The following is a 14719-nucleotide window of genomic DNA, read 5'->3' on the forward strand; positions in this document are numbered from 1 at the left end:
TTATTTAGGTGCTACAAATGTTTACAAGTACAATGAGATTAATATATATAGACAAACATAATTAGGGTTATCTCCTAATCAAGGAAACTAGGGTAGAGACTAGGACCGGCTCCTTTTGGGCTAGGGCTGGCTCCTTACTTTATGCCTCCTCCCTTTTGTCTAACTTAGTAGGCCGAAGCCTACATTCCAACAAAGCTGTCTCTGTATATTAATCTGTCTGTATAGATTGAAAAGGTTTTTGTTTGGGAGGGTTTTCTCATAGATGGAATGAGCAGTTTTAAATTGGGAAGGACAGGTTTGGAAGATACTTGGCTCTCTGCATAAAGCTTCCCCCTAGAAGCTTACTAAATAAGCCACTACTAGAGAGTCATGTATAGCTGACCGAATAAGTTGCGAGTCCCATTAAGCTCATTAAGCTGCTAACAGACAGGCCCTTAGATTGTGTGAAACCCTCTTATCATTATTAGATGAAATTTAGCAAGAAGAAAAATAAAGAAGACTACCTATCATGTAATCGAGATGGCTGTCCTTGCCAAAACTCAAAAAATTCAGGTGTAAGCCTGTAACCACCCCAATGTTTTGGTTTCGGGATTGGAGCTCTGCAGAAAAACAAATTATTTTACCGATTAAACATCAGCAAGAAATCTAAGAACACCTATAATTCAAATATATATATATACATCACTAACCCATCAGAGAATTTTGCTTCCAAATCTTTATAATCTTCATGGAGAAAATCACGTCCTGGAATTACAGTGCTCTGAAAAACGTAAGACTGTAAGTCGTCCGTGCAGAAAAGAGGAGCAAGTAACATCAAGTGATGGAAAATCAAAAAAGAACGAAACAAAAACCTGTGTGCTAGCTATTGCACCAATCTGACTTCCTCTAGGGCGACTATGGAAGTAATGCTCGGATTCTTCTTCAGAAACCTTCTTCACAGACCCTTCGATTCGCACCTGGCAATCAAAGAACGTAACTGATAAAGGGGTTCTCATCTAATATGAAAAGATCTATGTACCTTTAGGTTTAGGGTTTAAGTTAATCAAGCTTCAATGTCATAAACTAACTAAGACGACATTTCATGGAGCAATTTGATACAGTTAGGAGCTGTTAGGTTGGTTTTCCATTAAGCCCTGCATGGATAAAGTTGTCTCTGTGGATTAATCTATCTGTATGGATTGAGAAGGTTTCTGTTTGGGAGGGTTTTTTCATAGATGGAAGAAGCTTGTTTTTCAGTTGGGAGGGGCTGGTTTGGAAAAAAAAAACTTGGCTTTCTGCATAAAGATCCCCTTAGAAGCTTACTAGATAAGTCACTTTCTATATCATTAAGCCACTATCAAACAGTCATGCATAGCTGACCGAACAAGCTGTGAGTCCCATTAAGCTCGTTAAGCTGCTAACAAACAGACCCTTAGTATCCTTGACTAAACAGAAGAGTGAGCTTGATAGCCTTCATAATTGAGTGCCTAAGTGAAGAGCTTAATGGCAGTTGGTCTACCCATTTGAGCCTTTAGAGGAGTTCGTGACCCAAACGCTAGTAAAGTGCCCAGTTTTAGCAAGATCATAATTCAATCCTCTCACTTGCATTTGTTGCTGCAAGTATGTTACAACTCTTAAGTGCAAAATGCAATGTCTTCTGTTATTGGACTTCAATGCAAACATATGTTGCAGATTGTTCTACTAAGCGGATAGAGTGCCACCTAGACGTTGGGTCTGCCCAATCCACTTTGATTTCAATCTAAGTTAAATATTAAGTGTAGAGGGACGATAGAGTTGAATGGGCTAGTCAAGTTTTTCAACAATTTGTATGCACGCAACTCATAATTGGCGAATTTGTAAGTTCGATATGGTGACTTATTTGTCAACTTTTCCATTATAGGCCCAAATCAGAGACAAATAACAAGCCATGACCTTCGTAACAAGCCCAATTAACATTCAGGGTGCGTTTTCGTACACTCGACAAGACATAACAGAACAGGATCACTGTTCCATGTTTGCCAAGACTTCTATTGGAACAGACAGGAATAGAGTGGAACAAAGTGTACGACCCCCACCCCATAGAACAAGGTGGAACAAACCTTTGTTTTACCAATATAACCTCAAAATAACACCTATGTAGTAAAGGAATATTCACCTATTGTCCATCGACTATGCCTTTCGGCCCGATATTAGGCCCTAACTCACGCTCCGTGACTTATCTGTCAACTTTTCCACTATCACCCCAAAAAGCTGTTATCGGAGGTCCATCTAAAAATGGATAATTATCTTCTAAAACATCAACTAAGCCTTTATGTTTAAATTTTATTCATTCTCTAAATTTTATCTACTGCATTTTATGCTCTTTAAACTTTCATTTTACTGTCATTAAAATATTATTTATATACAGTTTCTATATCTTGATTAATTATGTAATTTATTAAATATTAATAAAAAATAATATAGAAAAGGTATAAATGAAACGACATAAACTTTTTCTTTTTTTTGTCATTTCAATCATCTTGACGAAAACTTCCGGATGATATATTTTGTTATAAAAAATATTTATTTTATTACAACTTGATAAATTACATAATTAATCAAACAACATAAAATATATGAACAACTCATTAGGAGTAAATTGGTCATTTATCTATTATGCCCTTTCCAGTTTTGTCTTACAAAACTCTAAATAGTTACTTTGTCGTGTTCTATCCTGTCTAGATACGAAACGCACCCTCAGTGAACACCCACAGTCTCAGGTTTCAATTGTTGTATTTGAGATTTGAATGTAAGGGTGCTCTTTCTAGCTTCTTCAATCTCCAAGCTCAAGACTTTTATGTTGGAGACATTCAATACAATTTAGGGGCCGTTTACCAAACGCTTACCTTGGTAAGCTTACCAACTCACATTACCTTACTGGATAAATATGACAAGGACCAAGAATCTTATCCGGCAAGAGCGAGCCAAGGATCGAGAGTCTTACCCCATAAGTGAAAGCTATGACTCTTACCACGGTTAGCGCTTATCGGGTAAATTGTTGCATACGATGCCGTTTTTGTTGACTAAAATCTTACCCGATAAGTAAATAATAGTGTTGAATTTTACTCGTAAGCATTTACCAGGTAAGTGTTTGGTAAACGCCCCTTACTTTACCTTTCGAAAAACTTAAAAGAAAAAAAAACATGGAGATGTAAGAGATCATGAAGCTGAGCATCAGCAAAGATGCAGAGTTGAAATAGACATCAAGAGTTAAAGTTTTGAGTTACTAGTTTCTTGAATCACTGTATGTGACTTCACATTACAAACTAACCACCATTCTTGTAGAAATGCCAAAAACAACTATAATTTGCAAGATTGGCCAGTTTTGGACAGATTTTTCAGAAGAACCTTCCTTCACACTTATTGTCATTTTTTTGGCACTTTTGCAAGAAGGATGGTTTGTTTGCATCAAAAAGCCAAGTACGAGTTCAGAAACTCTAGTGACTTGTAAAATTTCTCTAGAATTTCATTTGGAAAGAAAAAACTTTTGATTGATAATCTTCTCACAACATCATTGTAACATCCCAGGCTAACCGTACCAGATACTGTTCACTTTGTCCACACGCCTGGACTCGCAATTTTAAAACGCGTCTAATAGAGGAGGTATCTAGTCCCTTATAAGGCAACCTTAGTTCCCCTCCCCAACCGATGTGAATCTTACAATCATAATCATACACGGTCACATGCTCCAGTTTCATCCCTTTCACCATTTAGAAAAAGAGGTTGTTATCCTTGGGGAACTGTTTTACTATGCAAGAAGACTTAAGTTGGCAAGTATATGTCTATCTTTAAGAATAAAATTGCAGAGCATGTTCTTTACACAAATGCGGTACTAGGAAAAAAAAATGCTAGGCTCACCTGGCGATTCAACCTATCCCAATAAAATAGAATTGATGCCTTATCATTCCAAGCTAAATCCTTAGCTTTTCGGCTTGCATAATTTGTGTACCTGAATATGCATTATAGTGGACATGATTAAATTTAGAAAGAAACTGTATATCGCTCTAAAAAAGCATATGATGCTTGTATAACCACAGATCACTAACCAGACAAAACCATCTTTGTCGAATCCTTTCAGCAACACCATTCGTGATGAACTGCATCAACGACAAAACAATGTCACTTTCCAGATGTTATAGCAAACACGCAAATGCCTCTTTTGCAAATTTTCCTAACCCCACGAAAATTGCAGTAAGATTCCAAATCAAATTACCTATTTGTCGATCATCATCACACTAATCTGGTGGTATCGATTAGGGTCGACAATATATCTTTATTTGGTACTTACTAGAAGGCATTTTAACGTTGTGTTCTCGAAATGTTTTTACAAAGGAAAAGGAAGGGACGGAAAGGGTAGAAAAGTAAAAGAAACGTGTGTTCTTGAAACTTTTTTAGGAGAGAAAGGAAAGGAAACGGAAGGAAAATAATCATAAGTTTCCTCCCAAAACTTTCCTTCCAGGTGTGGGAGAAAAGGGAAGGGAAGGAAAGGAAATGAAAGAAATTAAAACCCTTTAAAAAGATTATTTAAATTACAAAACTACCCAACCTTTCATTATAAAGGACATTTTTAAAGGGTGTATTTGTAAAAATGGCATCTTTCCTTTCCTTTCTCTCCTGTTCAAGAACATGAAAATTTATTGAAAAATTATTTTCTTTCTTTTCTTTTCCTTCTCTTTCAAGATCACAAGTAAAAAAAATTATTTTCCTTTCCCTTCTTTTCCCTTCCTTTCTTTTCTTTTATGTTCTCCCAAATTCGAGAACACAGCGTATGTATTGACAAATAGTAAAACATTTTACTTAAACCATGTCCAAAGTGAAAGTTTTCTATTGATGTCTCAGACTCTTGTCTAAACGTTAAGTATTCGCACCGGTATGGTTCTGAAATCTACTTTCGGGATGATGACAATATGCCTTGTAACACTTTCAACATGGAAGATCAAATAATGGGTATCTACCCTCCAGTCATAGATCATATCCACATTTGACTAGGCAAGCAAGTTAAGAAAACAAATTCAACCAGCATCATTCAGTAGAAATGTACAGACATGTTTCCCTTTGTGTTCCTAAATCGTTGGAACCACATTTTGTTTGCATTTTAAATGTTCTTTATTTCAAGAGATAGTATATGTGCATATCGGAAAGGTACTTATCTTCTAAACATTGACAATAAAGTAGAACATCTGAAACATAACCTAAGACTAAAAGTGGAGCGTTCTTTGTTCGTGACTTCATTATGCTTACTATGAACGCCATGGCATCCTAGTTCTAAATCGGTTATAAGTGGAGCACACGAGATCATATACCATATCACATAAGTTGTATCTTCATGATGTGGGTATGCAGGAGTGGGACCACTATCTCAACTTCGACCTCCTGTGTTACTGACGAAAGCTTACACCATCACATGCCATTCAAGTGGCACGGACGTTGCACATGGGTTGTTAGCTTGTACATGGGAGAAAAACATAAACCATGTTAGACCTATTGATAAAAACCAACTGGTTATAAGTGATGTAATGCGAGATCATATATAACAGTGGCGAACATAGCCTTTAAGCAATGGGGGGAAGGGCCCCCACTCAAAGCTTAAAAACCATGTATGAAGCCATGGACAAATTATATCTTTTTATGTTTTTTGGTTGTGGCACTATTTGGTGCCCCCATCAATAAAACACCCCCCCCCCCAACCAACCCTACAACCCCCTTTGGAAGCCTCAATTGTCCATTAATTTATGTTTTTTTCTATCAATCTTATTAGGTTATGTAAAAATATTATATGAAAAGGATCTGTTACATTAGTTGTGTAATACATTATTTCATTATGTTCATTCTAGTCATCTAGCGCATTATAAATAACTCGAATTTTGTACTAATGTGTAATGTGTTTAATAGTGTTGGTATAACGGAAATAGTAAAATATATAAAACATAGTTGTGAAAAGCGCGCCTAAGGCATGCCTAGGCACTGAGGCGCATAAAGCACAAGCTTGTGGGCTTTTTGGATGTTGAGGCAAAGCGTATTGATAGCACTAAGGAGCTAGGCCTTGGTTGAGGCGCCTTATGGACCTAGGTGCGCCTTGTGAAGATTTCTCTAAAACCCGTCAAACAAACCCTATTATTAAATAACTTTCTTGTCTTTTAGACTTATACAAGAGAGAGAGTTATTAAATAAGTCAAACCCTAATATTAATAAGTCTTATAACCTCCTAGACTTCTACAAAAAAGATTTATTAGATAAGTCCTAATATTAAATAAGTCTATTCAATTCTCATACCCTAGAACTTGCTCCCTATAAATACGTCACATACCCTATGCTTCTCCCTCATGGCTTTAAAACCCAAAACTTCTTCCTCAGGCCTTTAAATCCTTCTCTCTTTTGGTTGCTACATTGAAGGCTTCTACTTGCTGCATTAGAGGCTTCTACTTGCTGCATTGGAGGCTTGTACTTGCTGCATTGTAGGCTTATGCTAGTCAAGACTTTTTTGAGATACGTTTGATATTACTTCTTTGAGATTGAATAACTATGTTTTATAGAATGATATTTGAGTTGTGTATAACTATGTGCGTATGTATATTATATATATATATATATATATATAATTTTTTATAAGATGCGCCTAGCATTCCTAGGCCAGCGCTTCGTGCCTGCGCCTTGCGCCTAGGCCCCAAGACCCTTTGTGCCTAAGTGCGCCTTGGGATTTTAACAACTTTGATATAAAAATAATAGTATAATGTGTTATTGGGTTCAACCTTAACGGTAAATTAAGTAATAAAAACCGAACTGGATAAGTTATCCTTATTCGTTAACCGAACCGTCTTGGTTTGGTTGGGTTATTTGGTTTTGATTTTTTTTTTTGACATCCTTGTATGTGCTCCCAGTGGCCTAATTTTTTGGATCCGCCACTGATATATAATCATTACATAAGTTGTATTCCCTCTTATATTCAGGCACTAGTCTCGAAGTACAAAGAATATATTACAGGACCTAAAAGACCTTTTTGGGTCCTATTCATAGCACCATTTTGGAATTTTGGATCCTGAACAAAGTGGGTGACTGGGTGTGTTGAGTCACTTCACAATGACTTGGCCTCTTTAGGGTCATGTTCATTTACATATGATTTGTGACAGATGTATCCTACATACCCAAGGAGAAAACCATATTATGATTCAGGACTTGATACTTGTTACGGTTGTCTCTAACTACCTACTTTTCGGATGGGGATGCAATTCAGTAACCAAAAGCACAGTCAGAGATGACATGATAATGATTTGCAATAGTATACTAAAGAATTTATGAGTTCGGTACTGGATTTGCAATCTCGACTTATCATGAAAATAAAAGGAGATATCTCATTAGATGCAGATACTTATGGTAGGAGATATCTCATTAGATACAGATACTTACGGTTTGCCATCTATGCCAGCAGTGCATAACGCCATAGCATTTGGCTCCTTCAAGCCAGCAGCCAATGCATCATCAAACCATTTCTGGAACTGGGAGAAAACAAAGTCTCACATCAGGATACACAATTCAACCATTTAAATGTTAGGCCAGTGCAAATACTGACAAACATACTGAAGCCTTATATGTAATTGGGCTATAAAACTTTTCAGAATTCAGATAAGAATGATGCTAGATCAAGGAACCAATTGGCTGATCTTTTCTGAATGCATAATGGGTCAATAAGCGACTCAGTCAACAATACACAATTACAAAAAAGGGTTGAATGCATGAAATAGCAACCTACTTTCATAAATTTTCTTATTATAGCATCCTACTTTTGTTTTTCTTTATTACAGCAATGTACTTTCAAACTATTTTTTATTAAGGCATCGTACTTACAAAAATCTACCCATTATAGCAATGGATAGCTTGTTACCTTTTCAATCAGTTAACCCCTTGACTTTTTTTTGCTTGTGTGGCTTTAATGAGGTGATGTGGATGACACATCATTTTGATGACTTAACTAAAATAAAAATAAAAACCTATTTTAAATTATTATTAGTGATTTTCATTTTTCATTGCTATGATTTAAAAAAACATTTAATTTTTTTGACTTTTTCTTATTAAGTTGCATACAAATTAAATATTCTAAAGTAAAATATTTCTTAAATAAATATGATACATTATTTTCGAGATATATTTTGTTTGTAAAAAGGTAACACTTCTTATTTTATGTTGTTTAAAAAAATACATATCTTTTAAAGTTCTCTCTAAAATGTTAACGAAATAAATTGTTAATAAATAATTCAAAAAATCTAATTAATTTAATATATTTATAGGTCAAGAAAAGTTTTTGAACAAATATGATATGATCTTTAAAAGATAATATTTTTTTTTGGTAAAAAAAGGAACAATTCTTATTTTCTTTTTTTACAAAAAACACATTTTTTTCAAAAATATCAGCAAAGTTTTATTAATATTGGTATATTAATGAATAATTTAGAATTTTTTTATTCATTTAATATATTTATTAAATAACATGTAAAATATCTAAATATTAAAATTAAAAGTACATTGTTTAATAAGAACTAGTAGATGCTATAATAAAATAATTTTGAAAGTACAATGTTGTAATAAGAAAGTCACATCACTATAGTACATGTGGACAGCGTACGTGGACAATGAGGTGGCATGGAAATAATGGGTAAATTTAAATCAAAAGGTTACCCAATGCTATAATGGGTAAAATTTTCACCTCTAAAATGTCCTAAAATAAAACGGTCCGAAGATTCGCCTCTAAAAATTTTTGAAGGCACATGGATCATAAGTCATACCTGAACAAAGGGATCAGCCTCCACCTGGTCCTCCCTGAGCTCAGGAGAAATATAATTCTCTCTCATTGATGATATGTCAACTTGTGGAGCCTTTCCAATTCGAACACACATAGAAGTTCCAGGATATGGTGGAAGTTGAAGCTTAAACTTGTCTACAATAGCCGGTGGAACAAACCTCCCACCTAAGAAATGATGGGAACCAGAAAACTTCTTGGCGCACAGCTTAGGAGCAGTTAAAGAAACCTGAACGAAACGAAAATTTCACTGATAAATGTTCCATCAAGGATAAATTTATCAACAGCTTAAGGTCGGCTACTTTTTTTACTATTTGTTCCAAACGCAAGATTTCTATGAGAACGTACCAACATGTCAGGTTTGATTCCATCACCACTTATATCTCCTTCTTCCACATGCCACCCAGATGGGATATCTATGGAGGCAATGACAGGAGGTTTTTGATTTATTTCTTTACAATTTTGAAGATTGACTAGTCGTTGAATCAAATCATCAAATGGTGGCCTTGGTGTACCTGAAAGATGATATAGATATACAGAAATTATGACTGTTGCAATGTTACATGAGGTTATGTGAGATCAAAATCTGTAATCCAACTAATTTCTTTCTTGTTAGGAATGCACTTGATGACAAGAATGAAGTTAATTGATGTAAGAGATCATGTTTGTCCATTTCAACAGCAAACAGTTTATACCAAACTAGTTGGGGTAGTCTTTTCTTTGCACTTTTGCAAAGGGCGGTTTATTTGGCTTGAAGTTGAATGTGCAACCTTGGTTCACAGGGAAGCAACCATATGTGTTGCTGCAAGGATCGGATTCAATGCCAAAGGGATTTACAATCACAGAAGACAATCAATGCTTGATGGCACTTCATCCATGATCTAGAGAAGGAAAGTTTACCCACAGGTACCCGACCATAACGAGGCGGGGATGTATTTTCATACCCAAAGTGGGTTCAGGGAGGGGCGGGGATGGCATTACCCCCCCCCCCTAATCCGACCCCGATTAAATTTTTTATTTTATTCAATATATTTATATAGTGTGTGTAAATAAGTATATATATATATACATATGTATACATTTATAATTAAATGATAAATATATTTGATTTTCAATATACGTAATTAATGTAGTGACGGTTCACTATAATATTAATTTTAAATACATTGTTTTATTATTTTCACTAAATTGGTACCCAACGGGTTCCCCGAACCCAGGGTCGGGGACGTGGGGTTTAAATGGGGATCGCGGTTGGGGACAGGGTATGCATTATCCTCCCCGTTTCCATACATCTGAATCTAGTAGAATGACTAATATTCATATCAGCTTCTCGTTCCTTCTATAAGACTATAACATTGACATCAAAACCAAAAAACTAGTTTCTTAGGGACTTTTCTCTGTGACACACCCATTGGTGATTTTAGTGTTAGCAAGCATTTCAATGTAGTTGGGATTTACATAAGGTCGATGGGTTTTATTGGTTATAGCATAAATTAGGAGGTGCGAAGTGCACACTCGTATAAGCTACTGTGGACCTAAGATTGCCATAAAGCAGAGGTCAAGGGGATTGCTCCCCCTTGTGGGGTTCTAGGGGCATAGCCCCTTGGCGGTGGTCCGGCTGACTGATCAGCGGGCATGTAGCCTTCTGAACTTCACTTCAAAATGTAGGACTTAGATTCAAAAGGCAAGTCGCCTTCTGAAATTTGATGCAATAACCGTTATTAATCTTGTCTATTGGTAGTTATTTGATGAATGTTCTTATCTTCAAACAACCACTTAACCATCCAAATTAACCGGCAGAGTAAATACTATTTAAGGGGATTTTCAATCTCATTCTAACATATGAGAAATATAATAGTATCCGTGTGTTTTGATCTCGATTTTGCATTCAAATACAGAGTGTGTATTTGGATTATCCCCAAGCAAATTTCGTGATACCCATAAGCTGAAATAGGGTCAAAATATTACTTATAGACAGTGAATCTGTTCATGATCCATTTATGATCCAAGTTCTGTTCATTAATATCTAATCCCTGAACCCATATCTCTAGCAGCCAAACAAGAACTAAATGCACTTCCTCACGAGAAGGACGAATGAGAAGTAAAGAGTTGCATCAGGGTACAAGAAAAAGATTTTACCATGGAATGAAAAGCCAAACATGGCATCAACTAGAATGTTGAAGTCCTCCAATAAGTTCATAGGCAGATCATCCACAGACAGGAAAGGAATACCCAATGATTCTAGCTGCACATATACCAAATAAGCATTCCAGACACAATAAATAAATGTGTATTTCGTTGTTCAGGTTCCAGCTCTACCTGAGTCACAAGACCTATATAAAGGGGCTTTGCGGTACGCTTTGGATAGCAAACAAACGGTTTATATCCAAAGTGATACAAATGACGAGCAACTACAAGACCGTCCCCACCATTGTTTCCTGGGCCACATATGGTCAATACACGATTATACTCCTTTGTATTGTAAACCTGTCAGAAAGTTAATCAAGACAGAGAAGCATAAATCAAATTAGCATAATCTGCCTCTAAAGCATCAAGTGGTATTTTCGGGGAAGAAACTAAGAGAAATTTATATTATGGATATGTACGACAAGCTTCACAAATGATTGGCTTGTAATGCATTAATGCCCGATTATAGAGATGAATTACAACATTAAATATTATCAGCTACAAGTTAGGAATAGTAATCACGGGATTATAATGATTGCGTTGTAATGCATTGATAATGCCCTTTGAATGAGTATTTCACCTTACTATGAGTGCCCTCTTGGGCACCACTAACCACCTCATTAGAAAAAAGTTGGGTTGCAACTTATTCACTTAACCCGCTTCCTCCTTTAAGCAATAATGAACACTTCCATTTTGTTTAAAAGGACAGTAAAGTGACAACATACAATGCCCTTTCGAGTTTTTTAGACCCCTGTTTTTACAGGAAACATCCTCACCATACTCTAGTGGATCAACAAATAGGTTCATTTCAAAATACACAAGTAATTACACTAATAGTTGATATGCCATGATACGTGAAGGACTCTTTGAGCCATAATACTTCGCTTTGCATACATAACATAGCTTGCAAGAAGTAGTCATTTATGTCAAACCATGGAAAATAAATGCCAAAAAAAGAAATCATACTTGGCAATTTTTTGTCCAAAGTTGATCATTCTTGCAAAAGATAGTTTTGTTGTTGCATTTTTGCAAGAACAATGTTTTGTTTGCAACAAAAAACCAAGTCAATCACTTTTACCTTGACTGGATCCATAGTTCCTGAAATCATGCAAAGGGGACTAGAACATAACTATACCAAGTCATTCTTAAAAACAAGAAAATGCCACAACTTGAGCTTCCATCAATATTACGACTAGCAGCATGTTCCATCAGGGTCTCCGTAAAACGGTTCTGACACCATATTACTACTAAACACTGACCCCTCTCCAAGAGATGACATCCCCAAGACCCCATCATATCAAGATTACATTTCTTCAGCTTCTACATCCAACAAAATGTTAGATGATGAACCATTTGGCCACAGCCATAAAAAAAATACGAAGGTGGAAGGGTGCTAACCACGCAAAAAACTTGGTTCAGCTATAAAGATTGTCCAACACTCTTTGGTATGAGGCACTAAGTAGAAGTGTGGTGTCACTGCACACCTGAGACCTTTCTTCAAATATCCAATAAGATTATGCTTTATGCTGTTTTTTTTTTCAATCACCTCAGAAACCATACTCAAGAGGAAGAAACGTGTGTCTCTCACACATTGAAACATCCTCGATAACTCAATACACAATATACAAGTACGGGATTTAAATTCAAGACCTCTAGCACCACAATGGTCCAACCCAATCTCATGATGCAAAATGATTACATAAAATGACGAATCCAAGTAAAAGAAATCAAATAATAACATATATTATTGCATACATAGACAAGCAGCAGCCTTAACTTCCATATATCGGGTATCTCCTCTCCCTTCATCTTTATTTCTCATCCAATCAAGAAATGGTACTAACTATCGCCTACCATTCCTTTGCACACCATACACATAAAACCCACAAAATTTAAAACATTACATGTCCAAACAAATCGAGCCAAAGGCTCTGGTGTGACAACACAACAACTCACCTGGGCAATCGCTGTAGCAACGCTCAAACCAGCCAATTCCTGCATATATGATATATCAAAACAAAAAGATGATAAAAATAATTCACATTAGTAACCATATCTTATGCCGACCACTGTTAGGCTACTCCTAAGGGGATGTTTACTTGCGGCTTAATTAGGCTTATTGATCTATCTGGCTTATTCACACAGCTCATTTTGGTTGTTTACTTGTGGCTTATTCACACAAAACATGGCCAAATCGCACAGATAGAAATAGTGTGTTGTCCCCATTCAGCCACAAAAATGACACCCCTACCCCTACCCCTTGTTTAAAGCACCGCCTCCTTCCCATATGAGACACCCCATGTTCGGCCTCTTTACGATTTTTTCTTTTGATGTTCAAATAATTAATATTGGGGGTAACTCGGCCAATTTATGTTATTCAGACTGCTGATTCAGATTAAAAAAAAAAAGTAAACAACAAACACTCATTTATTTATCCAAAGAGACAAATTTATCCATTCAGGACTTGTTAGAAGGTCAAAGTTTTTGTGTCACAGTAACAAACCATACAAAGACTTTCCTCTCTAACCATCGCACTTAGCAAAGCCAATAAGCCATGGTGCAGGGGATTGCCCTTTTTATGGTTTACGATGTTATTTTATACCAAACAAAATTCCAAATACTAAATTCACTATAAAACTACTAACCATAAGCTGATCGACGCTAAATCCAAGAGAACCCATAAGGATTTCATCAACCTCAGCAGCTTCTCGATGATTCAAATACGTAACTGAGTCATGATCTTGAACCACTTTGGTGTTGTTATCCATCAATTCTCCTCTATTCACCCCGGAAAAACAATATCCCCGAAACTTGTACCTCAAAATCGAACCAAAAAAAACCTAAATCACCATTCCAACGTCAAACAAACTAATTAAGATTGCTCGTACACATAATCGGTATCTATCTACATGCAAACTGAAACAGATAGATATGAAGAACAAGAAGCTTGTTTACCTTGGAAGATCGATGAAGGGGGGAAGAAGATATGGCGAGCGTAGGAGTAGAAGTTGGAGGGAGTGAGAGTAAATGGGTGATGAAGGAAGAAGAGTAGGTCAATATCATGGTCTTGGTTTTGCCCAAGAATGGCAGCATTTTTAATGGGTGGATACGTTCTCCAAAAACTTCTTCAAAACATGGTGGAACGTAACATTACCCAAACTATCGTGTGGCCTCTTCGTTCATCTTCAAAGTTTTTTCCTTTATCAAAAAAAACCATGACTTTGGTTTTGGAAAATTTAGATAAATAATCAAAATTGATAGGTTGCTTTATTTTTTAGTTATTCTTTTATCTAAATTTACTTTTAGTCATTCTTTACACAAAGATTTATACATATATGTAAGTAGTAAACGTTAAAAATCAACAATATCACTTAATTATTGAATAAGAATTTAGTCAACAAAAACAGCATTATATACAACAATTTACCCGACAATGTTAATCGTCGTCCTCACTTACAGGATAAGACTTTTGATATTTGTCTTGCTCTTACCGAGTAAGATTTTTTGTTTTTAAAATATTCATCCGATAAGATAACCTGACTTGGTAAGCGCTTACTCGTAAGCATTTGATAAACAGTCCCTAAGAATTCGTTTTCAGTAAAAAAAAAGTTTATACGTAAGAATCCATATACATAAGGATTCTTATTATTAATTTTTTTTTGGTCGAAAACCAATCCTCATATATATATATATATATATATATATATATATATATATATATAT

General features: G+C 35.7%; 1 protein-coding gene across 8 annotated transcripts in view; it reads right to left on the reverse strand.

The window, feature by feature from the left end:
* Positions 1-14121, reverse strand: part of LOC112503762 (pyridoxine/pyridoxamine 5'-phosphate oxidase 1, chloroplastic) — a 24217-nt gene extending 10096 nt beyond the window's left edge. For 7 of the 8 annotated variants that reach the window (XM_025107759.1, XM_025107758.1, XM_025107760.1 and 4 more), the window contains exons 1-13: positions 13952-14121; positions 13642-13836; positions 12953-12991; positions 11129-11296; positions 10949-11054; positions 9158-9324; positions 8796-9038; positions 7423-7511; positions 4065-4115; positions 3877-3967; positions 852-956; positions 690-760; positions 504-599 (exon numbers count right to left, since the gene is read on the reverse strand). In XM_025107759.1, coding sequence (XP_024963527.1) covers positions 504-599; positions 690-760; positions 852-956; positions 3877-3967; positions 4065-4115; positions 7423-7511; positions 8796-9038; positions 9158-9324; positions 10949-11054; positions 11129-11296; positions 12953-12991; positions 13642-13836; positions 13952-14089 — 1559 coding nt within the window. In that variant the 5' untranslated portion in view covers positions 14090-14121. The remainder of the gene's footprint in view (positions 1-503; positions 600-689; positions 761-851; positions 957-3876; positions 3968-4064; positions 4116-7422; positions 7512-8795; positions 9039-9157; positions 9325-10948; positions 11055-11128; positions 11297-12952; positions 12992-13641; positions 13837-13951) is intronic. The other variant, XM_025107764.1, reaches the window with a different exon arrangement.
* Positions 14122-14719: the final 598 nt, after the last annotated feature.

The sequence above is a fragment of the Cynara cardunculus genome, unplaced genomic scaffold (genome assembly GCF_001531365.2).
Source record: "Cynara cardunculus var. scolymus isolate 2C unplaced genomic scaffold, CcrdV1 Un_Scaffold_3746, whole genome shotgun sequence".
Taxonomy (NCBI): domain Eukaryota; kingdom Viridiplantae; phylum Streptophyta; class Magnoliopsida; order Asterales; family Asteraceae; genus Cynara; species Cynara cardunculus.